This window comes from Amblyomma americanum, chromosome 7, assembly GCF_052857255.1.
Source record: "Amblyomma americanum isolate KBUSLIRL-KWMA chromosome 7, ASM5285725v1, whole genome shotgun sequence".
In the NCBI taxonomy this organism is placed as follows: domain Eukaryota; kingdom Metazoa; phylum Arthropoda; class Arachnida; order Ixodida; family Ixodidae; genus Amblyomma; species Amblyomma americanum.
The window spans coordinates 33,965,030-33,984,842 of NC_135503.1; the positions used below are offsets into that span (position 1 = coordinate 33,965,030).

At 49.6% G+C, this 19,813-nt stretch overlaps 1 protein-coding gene across 1 annotated transcript in view; it reads left to right on the top strand.

Annotated features, from left to right (window-relative positions):
• Nucleotides 1-19,813, top strand: part of LOC144098831 (protein Wnt-5b-like) — an 80,813-nt gene that overhangs the window by 32,202 nt on the left and 28,798 nt on the right. The window contains exon 3 of the mRNA XM_077631727.1: nucleotides 15,994-16,253. Within this exon, the coding sequence (XP_077487853.1) occupies nucleotides 15,994-16,253 (260 nt within the window). The remainder of the gene's footprint in view (nucleotides 1-15,993; nucleotides 16,254-19,813) is intronic.

Genomic DNA, 19,813 nt, shown 5'->3' on the forward strand with positions numbered 1-19,813 from the left:
GCGCGCCTTGATTGATGAAGCGATCACCCCGTTATTCGCACCTGCCTTCGACACGCTATGGACAGCTCAGGGCGTGAAAGTTGCGTAGTAGGCGGCGGAGCAGGAATGAGACTACAGCAGCTGCTCGTGGGCACTTCGCTTTATGGTGGAAGACGTATAATCAAGCGCTCGATGGCCTCGAGACCGACTTTCGCACGATTTTCTTCCCTGTCCTTGGAACGCGGGAGGCCGTAACAAAGGCACCTACATCTCCGAGTGTCAGATATATATGCACCACTCTCGCCAGGGTGTTCACGTGCTGGGGACGCAATCAGATTTTTATGACGTTGGCGTTCTCGGTTTCTGCCGAACTGGGCAGGAAGGATGTCAGTTCGGATCAGTTTAGCCACTCGTAGACTGAAACAGATGTCTGTTTTTAATGTTTCATAGATAATGTTTCTGCCTTCGCGTTCATGTCTGTATTGTATTGCAGTGTCTCTCCTGCATCCATGGGCCAAAATGTTAGCTTGCAGTATCACTAAATAAATAAATAAACGAAACAGAGTTGCGTCATTGAGGAAGCCCGCGTTGTTCACGAAAAATGACACTCTCCGCCAAAAAGTAGCCTGATCACTTTTACTCGAATAGACACAACAAAATAAAAGTTTTTTTTTTCTTTTTACACGATAGCAAACTTAGCACTTTGAGGAAAAGTCCTTCGCATCACGGGGCTCTGAACTTGGTCTACAGATATTTTAGGATTGTCGCTGAATCGTGTAAGATAAAAAATGAACAGAACAATGGCGTTTTTTTTTTTTTCAGACGCCGGGCAGCCATAGTACGCAGTCGTGAAACAACCACGTAGGCTAACTGACAAATGAATTGACTGATGATTTGGCCATCAAAACTTTAGCTATGGCGCCAACCGGCCGAGTGCCAGCCTTTGTCAGTCCGCTAGTGTTGGCTGTGTAACCTTAGCGTTGCCGGACCTCGGTCAACAAAGCACAGCTATCGTCAAACGTTCCTTACTCTGTGTAACCAGACTGACTCTCAGAAGGGATCAATTCACCCGAGTGATTTCGATGTTAAATTTTTGTGTCCATAGGAGACAGGGTGTCTCTTGCAACCAGAAATGAGCCTCTCCGATTTCGACGAAGTTCGCTCGAGGTTGTAGCTCCCAATTTCTAAAGGCGCCAAGCGGATATTAGTAATAATAATAATAATCATTGGTTTTTGGGGAAAGGAATGGCGCAGCATCTGTCTCATACATCGTTGGACGCCTGAACCGCGCCGTAAGGGAATGAATAGAGGAGGGAGTGAAAGAATAAAGGAAGAAAAAGGTGCCGTAGTGGAGGGCTCCGGACTAATTTCGACCCCCTGGGGATCTTTAACGTGCACTGACATCGCACACACGGGCGCCTTAGCGTTTTGCCTCCATAAAAACGCAGCCGCCGCGGTCGGGTTCGAACCCGGGAACTCCGGATCAGTAGCCGAGCGCACTAACCACTGAGCCACCGCGGCGGGAATATTAGTCACAGAAACATTCACGGCGGTGTTCCCGTGTTAACTTTTGCCATTCATCCAGTGCACCCCAACCACTGTAGACGTTCACGCATATGCATCCTTGAAAGGCTCCCGTTAGTCAGCCCTGTTTTGAAATTTCTTGTTTATTTTGACGGGCACAGCTTGTCCTCTGCCCCGCCTTGGAAGATGGGGTTTCTTCCAGTTTCGAGACTTCGACACGGCTCTGGACAGGCGCTCCTTTTCTCGTACCGACTGAGGCCGAACGCAACCACACGGAAAACTTAGAACCGGTGCTCTTTTTTTTTCTATTCTCTATTTCTCGCCCAAAGAATGACCTTCTTCGTGACCTTGGCAAGGCCCCGGCACCGCCCATGTTGCTGCACGTCCTGGGCACCATAGAGTTGGAAGAACTGTTTTTCCCCGGAACCCGATGAAGGGGACTGCCGCCTTCGAGTAGCAGTGCAAACGACTTCCAGAGACCTAGAGGGATAGAAAGGGGGGGGGGGGGGGGGGAGAGAAAATAAACGTCTAGGGGCGTGGCTTCTCTCTTGGCAGCGGCGTTGATCATCGCTTGCCCGCCCCCCAGTGCAAGCGCAGGGTGCCACTTACGGTATATCGCCGGCGGCGGCGGCAGGGACAATCGGACGGTGCCTTTGGCTGAGCTGCCGACTGCGCACTAAGCAGTCGCGTACAGAGAGAGGCGCGCCACTGTGCGCCCTTCCCACGCTTCCCACCATTGCGTCGTTTCTTCAGCCGCTGTCGTCGTTGTTGGCCGTCGCTTCCAGCGCGTCCTTACAGAGTTATTATGGTCATTGCGATGGACGAAAACATAAAATCGGCACCGTTGGACCGGATGCGCGGGCTGTGTCTTTTTGAGGGCAAGCAATACAGCTCATTAAGCCGTTTGTAGAAACTGACACGCGCCCCCTCTTCCACTGGCTTTGTGCTTAGCTCCCTCGAGCCATTAGGGCGATACGAGCCGTGCTGTTCTTGTCACTTGTGAGGCAACTGATTGGAAGGAATGGTGAGTTGATGAATGTTTCAGCTATCCCTTACAAAAATGGTCTATAGACAGTCTATAGACTTCTTATAGACTGTATTGCCTTCCTATAAATATTTCTTTTTGTCTACTCATAGTCTATCGACTGTCTGTAGACAAAAAAAGTCTACCAAAAGTGTATGGCCATAAATCTATAGATTGTCTATACACTGTCTATAAAATGCGTATTGCCTTTAGACTAGACTATAGGGTTTATCTATAGCGAATCTATAGACTTCATAGACAGAAATCATTGGACAGTCTATAGACTGTCTAAATAAATTTTTGTAAGGGATTACTCTGTGGGGAGGAGTAAAATGTACTTAAGGAGGAATAAATGTAGATTACACTTTAAGAAATATTTGACATGAAAGCTTGAACTCTGGTACAAGTTTTAGTAAGTGGAATGCATATACGCGTAGTTTAAATCTCTAACTCTGATGAACGTCTGATGAATGGTGGAAGCTCTCTGACGAATGGTGGAAGTCAGGACAACACGAATCTTTTAGACTTGCCTTTTCTGAAGAAAAAAGAAAAAAAAAACACGGGCTTCTTAACATTTCAGTTGCAAGTGATGACCTCGTGGCTCAAGCCCATGTCTGTTGGTGGTCTGCCAGAAGGTCACAATTGTACAGTAAGAGTAAAGTAAGCGATCATGTTCGTGCTTTCGCTCTCTCAAAATGCAGCGAAGTCTGACACTTGCATATTAACTACTTCGATCCTGTGAAAATTGCGATCATATATGCTGCTCTGAACCTGATCCAGTTGTCTCAAGCCCGCCGCGGTGGCTGAGTGGCTATGGCGCTCGGCTGCTGGCCCGAAAGACGCGGGTTTGATCCCGGCCGCGGCGGTTGAATTTCGATGGAGGCGAAGAATTTCGATGGAGGCGAAATTCTAGAAGCCCGTGTGCTGTGCGATGTCAGTGCCGTTAAAGAACTCCATGTGGTCGAAATTATTCCGGAGCCCTACACTACCGCGTCTCTCATAGCCTGAGTGGCTTTGGGACGTTAAACTCCCATAAACCAAACCAAACGAAACCAGTTCTCTCAGTTCCAAAGAGGGGCTCTTTCCAAGAGTACGTTCTCCGGGAACGCATCGAACGTGCTTTGTACCGCTTCCACTATCAAATGCCCCTTTGGCTCTGCCGTGAACATCGATGCCGCTGTGGCCTTAGAACGGTGTTCTTATGTTCCGAATGTTATTTCAATTCAGTTCAACATGGCACAAAGCAACCTTCGAAAAGCTATACGTCCAGTTGAATGCTGATGCACAGAACAGTGACACTTACGTTGGGCTCTCTGCGGCTGCTTCAACATCACAATCAGAAAAAGGAAAGAAGCGCCGTTCGAAAGAAACCCATTTGCTTAAAGTGGCATTTAACAGGCCTCGTTTGACAGGAAAGGAGGAAGATGAAGAGAGACCGACGCGGTGCTCGAACTCTGTTCCGAAGCCGTCACACAAGCAGCGCCGCGTAACGGCGGGCCCCGCGAACATCTGCTCAACACGGAAGGTAACAACAGCCCGGCGCCCCTGCTGTTCGATTTCTCCCGCTGAAGGAGAGGGAGGGAAAGAGGGGGAGAGAGAGAGAGAGACTCTTCAGAACAGCATGTAAATGCGGCCATCGACTTCTGAAGGTGCCGACCTCATAAAGACCGGCCAACCTCAGAGAGCGGTACACGGGTGTTTCTCGCCGGAGTTCGTTTATTCTTTGTTTCTTATATCTTGCTGGAGCAGGAAGCTGGCCGCGCATTTTCTTTTCTTCTATTTTATGAAGCAGAATCTTATTTAGTTTATATTTTTGATTCGCCCTTTTGCCGTTTCCCAGAAAGGTATACCGTAGCAAAAAGAGCTCGGCGTACAGTGGGGCTGATATTGAGGCACCGATATGCCTCACGGCGGAAAGCGGCCGGTGAGAAGCTCAGGAACTGACAGCGTATGCGTGTACATGGGGGGTGGGGTGGGGGGGGGGGATATGGAAGGGGGTCGGGAACAGTCGCCTCTGGGGCTGCAGCCTCGCGGTCGCCATGGTCACCCTCGAGTGGGCACGCTGAAAAGAGGCGCGCTGCCGAACAGCCCGGCCCGAATTAGGCCTGTCTTCCCATTCTTCGCATCTTCCCTGGGCTAACCGCAGATGGTGACCTCCGAACCGTGAACCCGAACGCCCCGCGATCACGAGCGACAATGGTGGCCATGGAGCGCGTGAAGGCCTTCCCTTTCCCCCGCCCTATGTCCACCAGCACGGTGTTAGCTGCTCCTATATAGGATCGAGAAATACCGTAGGCTCAAAATACGGGCTTGTGGGGGTCGGTGCTGTATATTCCATCCGAGCTCTTGGTACCATGCCTCTTCTATGCTGGAAGAGCAAGAGCCTGGTGATGTACAAAACCGTGTAAACCGCAGCTCGAGCCCCAAGATAAGGAGAAAGCGCACTTAGGGTAGCGATGTGCTACTGCGCCCTCTCCGTAGCAGGGTAGTCCAGAAGCCTTCTTATCTTGCATATCGGATAAAATCTCAGAAGCAAAGTGTTTCTTACATGAGTCATTCAGTGGCTGACCAGAATGTTCTCAAGTTTCTCCACATGTGCTTGGTGCACGTATCTGTTCTGCGCATTTCTGCATGTTCGCACTTCGAACGTCGGTCGCGGCGCTCGCGTTAAGCATAAGTTTGACTGTACACGCAGAACAAGAGGACTCAGGTTCAGTATGCACACACTGTGGTGAAATAAATTACCTCGCGCAGGACCTCGGCCTCTTCACAACGCACCTCTTAGTTTTATGACGACTAATGTCGCACCTGATTTTGTCGGAGGTTTTCTCTTCGCGTGATATGCGGCTTAGGCCGCATCGACGGTGTCTTCGAAGACGCCGCATGATCAGTTCCAGACCTTCCCTTCCTTTCCCTCTTCTCAGTCGCTCCACTGCGGCGTCACCGGCACCACCGCCGGGCAGGCAACCAGCGACTGGTAGAGGGACGGGGCGCCCTGCCGAGCCTGCCGACCGCTCTCTCGTCGTCGGCACTTCCATTGAGAGAGTCATGATTTTCAGAAACTTGTTGCCACAATGGGCCTTCGTCGTCGGCTGCAGCGAGGGGCTCTCAGGCGTCCTTTTGTGTCTCTCGTCTTCTTCAGTGGCCGCCCATAAACGACGAATCCTCCCGGACGCCGCCGCCCGGGGCTCTCTCCCGCTATGGCTCTCTATGGAGTGTCTCCCTCGCTTCTCCTCCCCGGAGTTCATTTTTTTTTTTTTTTTTGCTGCCGTTGCTTCTGCCTCTCGCTCGACTGTTGCTGTTGCTCCTTCTTCACCAGGCCGCTTCACGTGGGGACACGCCAGGACGTCTATATATTGGGAGGACCGCTTTCTCTTCTTTCTTCCAGAGAGCGGGGACTACGTGTTGAATGCGGTTGAACCGGGGCGAAAAAACGGAGAAAGAACTCGAATATAGGACGCGCCACTAAGCCGCGGCGATATGCAGCTTCATAGAGGGAGAGAGAGAGAGAGAAAGGAGGAGAGGCCTAATTTATCGGTCGCACGCGGCGCTCGCATGGGACAGGGCCGAGGGCTGGCGTCGCTGCGGTAGTGAGCCTTTGTCCGGTCGTCTGTCTTGTTGTCGTCACCCGTGTCCCTGACTCACGTGGGGGACCGTGGAGGAGATGCTGCGTGAACACGCGCGAGCCATAAATTCGCACCTCTCGGAAACGTTGAGAGGCGTTTCTTTGACGCCTTTACAATGCTCGCTGTTGAAACCCATAAAATGCTCAGCTGGACTGGTAAGTTCGAAGCTCGCGATAGCGCTGGAGACGGGGACAACCTACTTTGGGAGGAAGCGAAGCCGTTGGAGGGCGTAGTGGTCGTTTTACTGTCCGCGAAACAATTGACACGAAAGAGCCGGTTGAAGGTATTGAGGCTATTTTGATTGAAATGATTCGTCAAATACAGGCCGTTTAAAGGGAGCGAAAACAGTTGCAAAATAAAAATGGGAAGACTGTTGATGCCAACCTGTTAACAAGGTGACCATGGTGCTTGCACATAAGGGACCAGTAAATGCGCAAGTAAGCGAATCACCACCTGAAATGTGACGGTCAAAGATACTTTCAGAACGCATTGCAATTGCGAGACCTGAGGAAACACGTCTCAGTAGAACTACATTTTTAGTGCCCTCCTTAAGTTCTGGCATACTAACAAAGAAAGCAGATTTATAAACGGGCGCTTTAGTCCAGCCACTCAGCTTCTTCGTCCGGAACAGTCGACTGGTTTCTGAACACGATGCCGACATTCGCGTTTGTTATATACCTTTAAGGATACCCCAACCATATACCAACTGCTTCAACCATATACAACATCTCTCGTAGACATTTCCCCAAACACGCCACACAGCCAGCCACTCTGTCAGGCCGTAGGGTCGGCGCATACGTAAGCACACATCCACCACACCACCACCACGGCGCAGAGTCTATCTCCCTCCGCGGTTGCGGGTATTTGCCAACGGGGCGAGGTCAACGGGCAGGTAGACTCGGTGGACGGCGCGGATGACAGAAGACCCTTCTTGGGTCCTCCACTACGACAGCCGCTGCCGCCGACCGATGCGACACGGCGTCGTATTCAAACACCGCAGAGCCCTGTCTCTTCGTCCTAGCGAGAGGCAGGGAAGGGCAGCCCATCGAGCGAGCTCGACAAACGACGGATGAGAAGCCGTCAAAGCTGTTTGCCCAGGCGCGCGCGAGCACTCTGCCATCGGCTTTCTTTACGGCCGGCGAACTCTGCGTAGCATGCCAGCCATGCATAGACTATGATGCGCCGGGGTTCACGAACCTCAGCCGTGCGCCGCCAGTCGGCTAGCAGCGGTACTAACGGACGCGATGCGCCCGGCTGTCCGCGCTCGCGTAGCGTTCGGGTGGCCACCGCCAGGGGGTGTAAGTAGACGTGAGTGAAGACAAACATACCAAACATATTTTGCACCGTGAATGATGAGGCATGTTTGGAGAGGGGCCTTAGCGGGCGATGAGTTACGTTTTAGCTGTCGCTTGTGATTATTAAGGGCCGTTATAGACACTGTCTGCATGAATATCCGGATGAAGTGCGCCACCGTGGATCACGATAAGACAATGTGACTTCTTCCCGGTGCAGCCAGATTTGAGTACACATATGCCAGAGGTCATTCATCTTTCTAGCTTACGTGCTTTTGTTAAGATTTTTTGCTTTCTATTATATTCATTCATACGCAGATAAGTAGTTCGGCTGTCGCATAACAAAGCATACATGTCAAGACAGAAAATACGGGAAAAAGAGATGACAAAGAAAAGAAGCCACCACACCATGTTCAGTAGCAGCGATGACCACTCCACCTTTTTGCGTGTCCTGTTCGCTGTTCTGTCAATTCTGTCGAATTGTACCAAACGGGAAATTTTTTTTATCAGTTCAAAAAAGTAAGTTTTTTGTCAAATTTGATCACGCCGCGTGGTTGCTTCAATGAAGTGACACCTGTGCCATGAGAAAGGGTGTCTATAAACCAGTAATGCTGATCATGAGTTGGTTATTGCAAATAACGCAGTTCGCTGAAGCAGGCCAGTCGCTTGTTGGATTAGATGCAAAGCGTGGTTTGATTGGGGCTACGATAAAATCTGACTTATCACACTTCAGTACCTCGCAGGGTAATCTTTATTATTTCTTTTGCTTCTTTGGCAGTTTATGCATGATATTGTCCGCCGGACAGGACCAAAGGAGAAGACGATAGTTACCGGACCGCGAAAGCGCCAATATTTAATGCAGTTTAATTAAGCGCCAATGTGATATAATGCACATAGCAAACACATACGTTGTTGCACATATTACTCTACCGGGTATTGAGGCACCCATATACTTGTAATCCTTAGCTTGAGCGGATGGGTAAAACTCGCACGTGAAAACCTCGCGTTCTTTGTGAACAAATACATTGCATTTGTACGGCAGGCCCGAAATAGAGAGAGAGAGAAAGCGGAAAACAAAGGAAGGGAGAAATAAGAAAAGAAATGTTTCTTTGGGTTTTATATGCTGGAAGGAGATTAGTTCGAATTAATTTTTTGACTTCCTTTTTTGGTGGTACTTTTTGTCTCTGTTCTCCGAATGTTTTTTTCTATTATTCCCTTAATTTTTTTTGAGGATTTGTTGTTTTGCGCATGGTGTGTCCGGATAAGTCTCGAAAATAACTTATCGCTCTCCCTTGGCGAGACTTAAAGAGGAGCTGGAAATAAACTGGAATGTTATTATTTTGAACTTCATTCCGACTTCCGGTTTAAGCGAACTAGAAATGTATTACTTACAAAGTGCTTTTTGTACTTTGTGCGCGTCTTTACAGCTTTCGCCATTCCATCCTTAGCTAATGCTTTTTGGGGACTTTGATATATTCATAATAGGTCATGATAATTTTATTTATTTATTTATTTATTTATTTATTTATTTATTTATTTATTTATTTATTTATTTACAAATACTGCAAGGCCCTTTTCGGGCCCATGCAGGAGTGGATACAAGGCAGAAAAAAATGACAATGGCGGATCGAACAAGGAAGACAGGTATATGCACAAATAAATACCCAATACAATTTCATCATTACAGAGGCATCACGGTGGGAATGATGTTGGATCAAGGAGATTAACCTGCTCTAAGAAAGATTCGACTGTGTTGCAGTTCAAAACAGTAGGCGACAGTTTATTCCAGTAATGGATAGCTGAAGGGGACAAGGAATATTTGTGAACATTAATGTGGCTTATGGGTTATAATAATAATAATGATGTATACAACTTCCGGATTGCAATTATTTGCAAATAATATATTTATTATTTGGATTGAAGTCAGATATATCTTTGTCCTGGACTTTAATTTAACATTGTTTATTATTTTTTTGCTGATTTATTTGAACCGAGGAGGGATTATTTGTCGTTATTATGCAAAATTATGTCGGGTGATTGTGTTCTTTATATTTGTAAAATAATGTAATTTGATTGAAGACATCGTTTCCACAACGAAACGTTTTTTTTTCGTTTGGAGACAATAATTCTAGAATTAACTTAATAATGTTCAGGTGTGATCAGTTCTTTGTTAAAGTGCTATTTCGGCGAAAAATCTTGGATTTGAAACTTTTTACAGCCATTTTCTTTTCTTACGGCAGAGCATAATCACGGCACCTCGGACTCGGGCCAGCATTCGATATTGCGCGTACGATTTAGCATATATCGCTGCTCCACTGCTCACGATTAACGGCTGGGCTGGAACAGAGCGCCTTTCACTGCTGTCTCCTCCAGGCCGGCCGTACACAAGCATGGCCGGTCTGGACGCAACAACCGTACACCAGCCCGGCCGTGCACGAGCAGTTTTGAATCCCCAACTTTCCGCTAGGTGGAGCGTCGGTGCACAAAGCGCTGCGTTAATCCTATACTTGCATTCAAATCCAGATAAAGGCAAACATAAGTGGCACCTATGCTTATACGGTTAACTGAGGCGGCGGGGGACGAGTCACGCTCCCACGTAGCGGATACGGGGTGAATTTTGAGTCGGCGCTCGCACTCGTTGTTCTGACGGCCGCGGGCTCTTGTAGAGCCATTGTACCGAGGGTGCTCGAGGGAGGACGTACGTGCCCTCTCGAGGCATCCCCCGCCCCTCTCTCCAGTCAAGCGTCCCGCAGCAGAAGTGCCTTGTTAGTTGGGAGGGTCTGGCATCGAGGGCCATTCAACTGCGCCCGTATATATTCTGCACGCGATCAGCAGCGTCCGCTCTACACAGCAAGCCAATCGTTGACAATAGCACTGGACGTTTGTTATTTATTTTTTTACCTGATTGCGTTGTTTTTGAGAAAGGTTTCCTGCGTGAGTACCTTAAAGTTGTAGCTCAGAAAAATATTTAAATAGCGAATAGCACGCTCAGTGCAGGCCTTAAGAATTCTACAATGTGAATTGTGAAAAAATGGTTTTTGGGGAAAGGAAATGGTGAGTATCTGTCTCACATATCGGCGGACACCTGAACCGCGCCGTAAGGGAAGGAATAAAGGAGGGAGTGAAAGAAGAAAGGAAGAAAGAGGTGCCGTAGTGGAGGGCACCGAAATAATTTCGACCACCTGGGGATCTTTAACGTGCACTGACATCGCACAGCACACGGGCGCCTTAGCGTTTCGCCTCCATCGAAACGCAGCCGCCGCGGTCGGGTCCGAACACAGGTGAATTGTGAATTTTTAATTGGTTTTTGGTTTTTTGAGGGAAAGGAAATGGCGCAGTATGTCTCATATATCGTTGGACACCTGAACCGCGCCGTAAGGGAAGGGATAAAGGAGGGAGGGAGTGAAAGAAGAAAGAAAGAGGTGCTGTAGTGGAGGGCTCCGGAATAATTTCGACCGCCTGGGGATCTTTAACGTGCACTGACATCGCACAGCACACGGGCGCCTTAGCGTTTCGCCTCCATCGAAACGCAGCCGCCGCGGTCGGGTCCGAACACAGGTGAATTGTGAATTTTTAATTGGTTTTTGGTTTTTTGAGGGAAAGGAAATGGCGCAGTATCTGTCTCATATATCGTTGGACACCTGAACCGCGCCGTAAGGGAAGGGATAAAGGAGGGAGTGAAAGAAGAAAGAAAGAGGTGCTGTAGTGGAGGGCTCCGGAATAATTTGGACCGCCTGGGGATCTTTAACGCGCAGTGACATCGCACAGCACACGGGCGCCTTAGCGTTTCGCCTCCATCGAAACGCAGACGCCGCGGTCGGGTCCGAACACAGGTGAATTGTGAATTTTTAATTGGTTTCTGGTTTTTTGAGGGAAAGGAAATGGCGCAGTATCTGTCTCATATATCGTTGGACACCTGAACCGCGCCGTAAGGGAAGGGATAAAGGAGGGAGTGAAAGAAGAATGAAAGAGGTGCTGTAGTGGAGGGCTCCGGAATAATTTCGACCGCCTGGGGATCTTTAACGTGCACTGACATCGCACAGCACACGGGCGCCTTAGCGTTTCGCCTCCATCGAAACGCAGCCGCCGCGGTCGGGTCCGAACCCAGGTGAATTGTGAATTTTTAATTGGTTTTTGGTTTTTTGAGGGAAAGGAAATGGCGCAGTATCTGTCTCATATACCGTTGGACACCTGAACCGCGCCGTAAGGGAAGGGATAAAGGAGGGAGTGATAGAAGGAAGAAAGAGGTGCCGTAGTGGAGGGCTCCGGAATAATTTCGACCACCTGGGAATCTTTAACGCGCAGTGACATCGCACAGCACATGGGCGCCTTAGCGTTTTTCCTCCATAAAAACGCAGCCGCCGCGGTCGGGTTCGAACCCGTGTGAATTGTGAACGCACTATTGGATTTCAGGGCAGTGCTCAATTCATTAACAGTAGCTGCGCACTTGAACGTGATCGTCTGAACGTTTCTCTTTTACGCAGAAAGTTTTCGCAAGTTTTCTTTTCACGAGTGATAATTTCTCAACACACTGATGGTGATATGAGAGACGTACTGATGTCGGTGATTGGAACTAGAGCTCGAAGCAACTGTAAGACAACAGCGTGTGCAACTGATGACTAAAAGAAAAATCAGACAAGGGGCCTTAAATCACATAAGTACACCGCATCAGCCGTTGACCGCGACGGTCAGTTTTCTTCTCGCCAGGAAGCAGCGTGTGACATCATATCAAAGCGAATAGCATGACCTATGCAAGCAGGACAAAGAAAGGAACAGGGCAAGGCGCATGCTGTATCTTACTGATCTCAGGCTTTGTGTTGTCTCGGTCTATTCGCTTCGCTGCCCACGCTCTGTTCACATGAATGCAGAGTATACGCGGCCCGGTCTTCATCTTTTTCGGGTTTAGAAACACTGAGCATGCTCTTGTTTCAAAACCGTACGACCTAACTATCCCGTGCTCTAGCCGTTGTACGATCGCTAGTTCCCGCTTCAGGGTGGAAGAGTTTACGGTGATGAAACAAAGTGATCAAGAACCTGACACATCGTATCCTGTTGCTTTCATACAAGTGTGAAGAAAATCAACATCGTAAGGAACATTTGCGTACATTCATGGAATATCGTATACGCGTTTAATTTCAATACAGAATCGGATGCGCACAGCAGGTAAGCTTACATAAGCCTAAATTGGAGTATGCACAGGCCGGGGGATTTTTTTTTTTTTTTTGCTGCAGGAGCAAGATTTACACCATATTTTAATTCAAGAGGAAGAGTTTTCTATATTTCAGCACCTAGAAAAGAGAACTGTCATCCTGCATATACGTTTCGAATGGGCGATAAAGTTTCCTGATGTTACACTCCTGGCATAGTACGTGATGACGTATATGGAAGAGGGATAGAATATAAAATGGGCGGTTGTATGATGATGATGATGTTTACGACAGTTGCTGTTTTTAACAGGAGTAATGATATGAAAGGTTGTAACTAAAGGTGATGAACTAATGCTTTGTTGGAGTGATCATGCCCAGAACGCGTTCTGATTCATAGTGATCTTTTCTGTAATTTTCAGATTGGCTGAGGGTAACTGTTCTGCCTTCATCCCCATGATTCTAGACGGTGTAAAATGTGGCTGCTGATGAAGGAGAAATATAAAATGCAAAATGTAGCACAGAAGTCACGGCAAATCTTGAGATTGAAAACACGCAAAACGGTGAAGTGTTATCCTCACAACTGCGGGTCTTCGATCCTTTCGAGCATCAGCGATGCTGCAAGTGCCCCACTACACTGGGTGGGAGCAAACCTTATGACTTGAAGACTTGACGCAGCCTGTACGTTTTCTTCATCCTGCATACATACAGTTTTTTTTTTATTCCCCCCCCCCCCCCCCCCTCCCCAGCTGCTCGACCCCATTTTTTTTCTGATGCTCTCCGTAGTCCAGAAACACGGCGTGAGGCAAAATGTAAATCTCATTTTTTTTTTACCCACAGGTTATGCAACGCATTGTGTCGTTGGGAACTCAGTTTACGCGCATGACACGTAGAACCACTGCCTCAGATTCCCCTCACTTTGTTTTACATTCGCAAAGGCGCGTCCTGAGCATTTTCTCTCGAATACTCGTAACAATTCTTTTAATCTGTCCTCGGCTCCTTTTTTAACAAAACCACAGGTTCTTCAGCCAGAGAAGTTAGACACAGTGCTCATTTATAAACTCAAATTCCTTTGCACATCCGTGTCTATAGCATCTGTAGGATAAATTAAACACATCGCAGCAATTCTCAGGACGGATGCTAGCTTTCGCCTGGCCTGGTTCTCGGCTTCTGAGGGGTAAAATTCTTTGGGAAATGGGTCCTTTACGACGTATAAAACAGCGCAACACCAGACAAGGACATGAAAGAACACACACGAGCGCTCGTGTGTGCTCTTTCATGTCCTTGTCTGATGTTGCGCTATTTTATACGTCATGCACTACCAACAAGCCCAAACCGCCACCTTATTGGTCCTTTACGCCACGTTGTGCAGACCGAAAACACCTTGTACCATAGAACTTTTTGCCCAAGACGCCCTTGCACCATTAAAATTCATCACCATCATAATAATTTCTGAGGGTGATGAAATATCCGTTGCCGAACGGATCCCAAACACAGACGCTAGTGTGTGTGGAGAGGAGAGAGAGGGAGGGGGGGACTGTTGCAATTCCTGTCCCTCCCCGGGGATGTTTCGAAGACAGGTCATCATGGACGACCGCAACGTCAGCCAGCGTCACTCACCCCAAATATGCGTCGTACACACAGAGCCCTTCACAGAGAACGAATGACAAGAGGCTCGTAGCGGCGCGCCGAGGACAGGCAGGGCTTCCCTCGCTGCCATTGTGTAAGGCGGCGGTTTCGATGACCGGCCCAGATAAGGCGCCTCCTCGCCAGACGTCTCCGCGACGGGCGCGAAGTGCGATGATGGAGCGGCGGCGCCACCGGCCGCCCCGCTCTTGTAGCGTTCGCGCGTACACTTACCTGCGCCGAGCAGGAGCGGCGCCAACACCTGGCGCGTAATTGCCCGCTCTTAATGGGTCGCCTCGGAAGCGACTCGCCTCATTAATTAGCTCGCCTTGTCTCGGACGCTTGCCCGAGCATCGCAGTCCATCGAGTCGGCTTCGCGCTGCCGGGCGCGAATTCCTCGATCTTCAGCTCAGCGTATACCGGCGCACTACATGCGCGTTCTCCGGCACAGTGGTGTGCGGAGAATGCGAAATCACTTTTCGCACGGTGGTAAGGCGGTGCTCTCCAGCTATGCGGCCTGCTGCGCTGTGTCGCGTTCTTCTCTCTATAGAGTAGGACGCTTCCGGTCGACCGAAATGTGGGAAACGAAGCATGGAGCTGCACAGGCCGGAATGTATGGCAATGCTTCTTTCGCGGTTTGTTTTTGTGAAACTCGGCGTACAAGGAAGACGAATGGTACTGAACGAATATCGTCTCTTCACACGCAAGAAGATACGTGGCCTGAGGAAACGTGTGGGAAGCGGAGGTGAGATTTAATGCGAACTGAAGAAGAAGAAGCGTCACCAGGCATATATTGCCGTTCGCACGTGTGTGCAAGTGGTAACGGCGTGAAAACACTGCGTTCCCATAATGTACAACAACCACATGCAGCACGCGGGGAAGTCTTCATTGTGCTTAATAACAACAGCTCTGCGTACGAGGCACCCAGGTTGAAGGAAAAGGCCGAGTGTTTTGATCTTGTTGACTTGGTGTGCAAAACACTTACGAATGGTCATCATTCTTGTTGCGTTTCATACTCGCTTTCGACTTAGTGTTTAAGTGTAACGACAGGCTGCAGCCCCTAAAAGTTTGACTAAAATTTGCGAACTCAGAGACCTGCTCCTGTTTTCCGCATGTTTGAATGCCGATTGGTTACTGTACATCCGGAAACCTGTGGAAGTCACCGCTTTCCACGCCTTTTATTTGAAAGAGACACAGACAGGCAGCGTCGAGAAACCGTGCCAGCGTGAGCGTAATTTCGATCATACTGTTGACGACAAACCCAAATCGAGCACCAGGCCAATCCCGCACTTACCTCGGGAGAAACACTCGGGAGAAACATCTGCCGCAGCGGCCGTTCGCCCTACTTGCTATGAGGTTGTAGCACCTTGAATACACTCCTCTGAGCGCATAGATGACTTGCACATGGTGTCACGGGCGCCGTGGTGGATGACCAGGCGTGGCTTCCCCTGGTCGGAGTAGGTGACGAGCCGGTCAGATAAACGCCGGGCTTCTTGCAGTGCTCCTCATCACCATCGTCGCGGCCACTGTGACGTCGGGGCAAAACATCTATAGGGCTCGGGACCTCATAGAGCACCAAGAACGGTCTAGATAAGTACTGAGCAATGCAAACAATGCGCGTTGAAACATCTAAGCGCTCCATACGCAGAGCCTACCGCTCCAAGCACGGTCTATAGATAAGTACTGAGCAATGCAAACAATGCGCGTTGAAACATCAAAGCGCTCCATACGCAGAGCCTACCGCTCACCTAATTGTCATATTTTTTTTCCCCGCGCAGAAACATGGGCCTACAGGGCATCGACGTGCTGCAGAACCCGCAGATGTACGTGCTGGGCGCGCAGCTGCTCTGTGGCCAGCTGCAGCTGGGCCTATCCCGGGGCCAGACCAAGCTGTGCCACCTCTACGAGGACCACATGCCCCACGTGGGCCGAGGGGCGCGCATGGGCATCGGCGAGTGCCAGCACCAGTTCAGGCACCGGCGGTGGAACTGCTCCACGGTGGCGGACACCAGCGTCTTCGGACCGGTGCTCAACATACGTGAGTCCACCCCGCTTCCCTTATTCGACGCGCACGTCGCTACAACATTGCTGGCCGAGGTGTGTAAAGCACCCATCACAACAAAGGTTCACAAAAAAGCCGCCGCGGTGGCTGAGTGGTTACGGCGCTCGGCTGCTGGCCCTAAAGACGCCGGTTCGATCCCGGCCGCGGCGGTCGAAATTCGATGGAGGCGAAATTCTAGAGGCCCGTGTACTGTGCGATGTCAGTGCACGTTAAAGAACCCCAGGTGGACCAAATTTCCGGAGACTTTCACTACGGCGTCCCTCATAGCCTGAGTCGCTTTGGGACGTTAAACCCCCATAAAACCAAACCAAAGGTTCACAAAAATTCGGCTCGCTGTCAACAACGATGTTCGGAGGATATTTGTATATACATGCTGACGGCTGTTGCGCGAGCTCAATTATATGGGACGGTTCAGAAAATTAAGGCGTTCACGTGGGCTAAGGAGATGCGTGCTAACACATAGCACAAACAACCCTCTCTTAGTTTGGTAATCTGCAAGAAATCGGCCTGTTTAAATGGCCATTCAAACTTTCAACAAGACCACCGGGCTACACTCGGCTTCCTCTATTCTCGCTTCCCTCGAACTACCGATGCATGGGGCTCCCGCAATCCTGCACGCTAGACGAGCCTGTGGAACGGGGATGTCCAGACTGCGAACATGCTTCGGGAGCAGACCCCATCGCACTGCATGCGTGATTAGCGTGAGGAAGGATCGTGAAGCGTGAGCTTTACTCGCCCGATCAGCGCGGTTCGCTTCGTGATGGCGTGCTCGCCCGCAAATACTGAGGAGGGACGACGGGGTGGAACGAAGGGGGGTGTGGAGGCAGGGTGAAAGCAGCGCTGACACGTCAGCGCTATTACCTGGCAGACCGGAAGGTGGCCGCCATTACGGCCGATCACGCGCATTAGGCTCCCATCCACCTCACACACACACACACCCGCTGTTGCACGCTCCAACCTTTACCTGTACTGCAGTGCGACGAACCGGCAGGGAGGGGCTGTATATATATAGCCTGTTCGTGTGGCGTGCATCGGTGCACGAATCGCCGGGGCTCGAAATGTGCGGTTTATGCGGTTCACGCAGCGCGCCCGGGCACGATCGGAGCGGTGGCCCCGTCACTGTGTTCGCACATGCATGGTTTCGGCTGCCGTGAGGATCGTTAATTACGCACGCATTAAGAGGGCCTCGCAGGTAAAAAAAAAAAAGCAAGTAACAGAACACTTGGAAGCCGTGTTGCAGCTGTCGACTGGTGGAACTGTGAGAATTTCTGCCCTCATTACATGCATATCGATAAAAGCTTCCGCGCTTTAGAGCAAGGAGGGTGCGCTGATGCTGAAAGAGTGCGGGGAGCAATCTCGCGTGTGGAGACAAGGTTTCGTGCATAGTTAAAGTTGTTACACGGTTTCACAACAATCGATATATAGTTAAGTGTTTGGATCTCGACTGAGCTGCGCAGGTGAGAAAAATACCTGAGGACACTGCACACTATTTACTTTGCAAAAATCATCCAATTGTACTTTTAACGGACACGATCACCAGCATAGAAGAAGTAAGCAGTGAGGATGCTGTGCTTCGACACAGTGAAAAACAAGCCCTTGGTTAATTATACAGGGTGGGTTAGTGAAATTGCATCTGCACCAAAATGTGCATTACTCTCAGATACGCCGGTGTTGGTGAGAATGCTTGAGAGCAACCGGGTTCTTACCGTGCTTACACTTTTCGTCTGGCAATACCCGCACGGACACTACAGTAGCTCCATCATGAGAAAGTAAGATTGCACAAGCTCAAGGCCCTGATTTTGTTAAAACATGTATCCGCGTGAGGGCGTGGATTGATGTCTTCGTCACGAACCGCGCGTCGTTTGGCTACTGGACTGCGATCTGCGCCATCCGCACGCTTTCCACTGGCCTTGTCTTTCCAGCTTTCTGCCTCCGCTCTGTTTAATCTGTGCATTGAGTATACGTCTGCTGAGGTCCTTGGTCGTCATCTCGCTCCGCAAAAGGAGGTCCTCACATTCACAGCCGGCAGATTTAACGCTTAGCGAAGAATTCCTCGGAAGATACAGGTCACGGCACACTGCAGCTCTGGTACATTACGCAGATGGAGTGAGTGGAACCATCGCACGACTCCATCCGCCCTTCGGAGAAATGCATAGTCCATTGTCCTCCATTAGAAGAAGGGTAACTTAGAAGGACTTTGGTGTAGGCCAGTTTGTATGACATCATGAAGAGCAAAACCGCAAAACAGGACGGGACTGAGGCAGGCAACAACACAGGGCGCCCTGTGTTGTCGCCTGCCTCAGTCCCGTCTTGTTTTGTGGTTTTGCTCTTCATGATATCTTAGAAGAAGGACTCGGAACATGCAATTTATCCCCGCAGACCAGTGTAAAGACTATGCCGGAGCTTGAATATAAGCAGACTGTTTATTCCATTCTGGCTAAAAAAAAAAAAACCACAACAGACGCAGGACAGAGGGAGAAGACATTTTCCTTGTCATTTTTGATTGTAGCGCACACGTGTTTCCCATCTGTAAAAGCCATGCTGTTTTTCAATAAAATTTCAGTTGTAAGTACCGCCCTATGTTGTATTCTCCCTCTGTCTATTCTGTTTCCTGTGGTATTTAGGATGGCGGTCACTGTGTTCCTCCAAGCTAGAAGTTACCGAGGAAATACAAACTGTTCCGCATGACGTGCTGCACGTCAAATTATCCACGATAGGTAAGTTGTGCCATGCAGCACCATCCCACTTGCAGCTCGCTCGCAAGTAGGATTACATCATTGAAAGCACTTATACGATGCGGCTATGAATATGACAAAAAAGAAAGAAGAGAAGAAGGATACTCGATAGTAATTTCGACTCCGTTCAAGAAGGTCAATCAGCCACAGCTCATTGGTTTTTATATTAATTCTAGATTCCTCAAGCAGCAAACAAGCTACGTCAGAGCGCAAGAATAACGAGTAAGTGACGAGGAATTCGCCCACTCACACCTTCTCAGCGTGTGAGTGTTACAAGTGCGTAATAGTGCCAAGCATGAGAATCCCCAGCCTGCCCCAGCTTTCGCTCCTCGGGACACCCGCAGAGCTGCGCTTGCTTTCTTTCTTTATTTTATTCTTCTTTCGGCACAGCGAGCACGGTCGCATAGACAGAAGAGGAATCGCCTATGCCGATTAGTCGGAGAGCGAAGCCCACTCAAGTTTTGGCACAACGACAGAGCGCAGCAGCATCTGTAGGCGAGAGTCGGGAGCCGGCGCAAATTAGGGGGCGATTAACGCCGACGCGAGAGCAGCAAACTAAAGACCCGAGCAGAAATAACAGGCTCGGTCGCACTTTCCGTGTCGCAACTAGAAATTCTTCTCCGTCTTTCGAGCCTTCTCGCGCACCAAGCCGACCAACGCCTGCGGATTCCACACCTCCTGGAAGTAGTTCCAGGAGAGGGGGGTAGCCTCGCCCTGAAGCCTATTTGATTACCTCCTCGAGCACAGCTAAGCCACGAAAAGCCAAGCCGAGCCTTAAAAAAACTCCGCAAGACAGCAGAA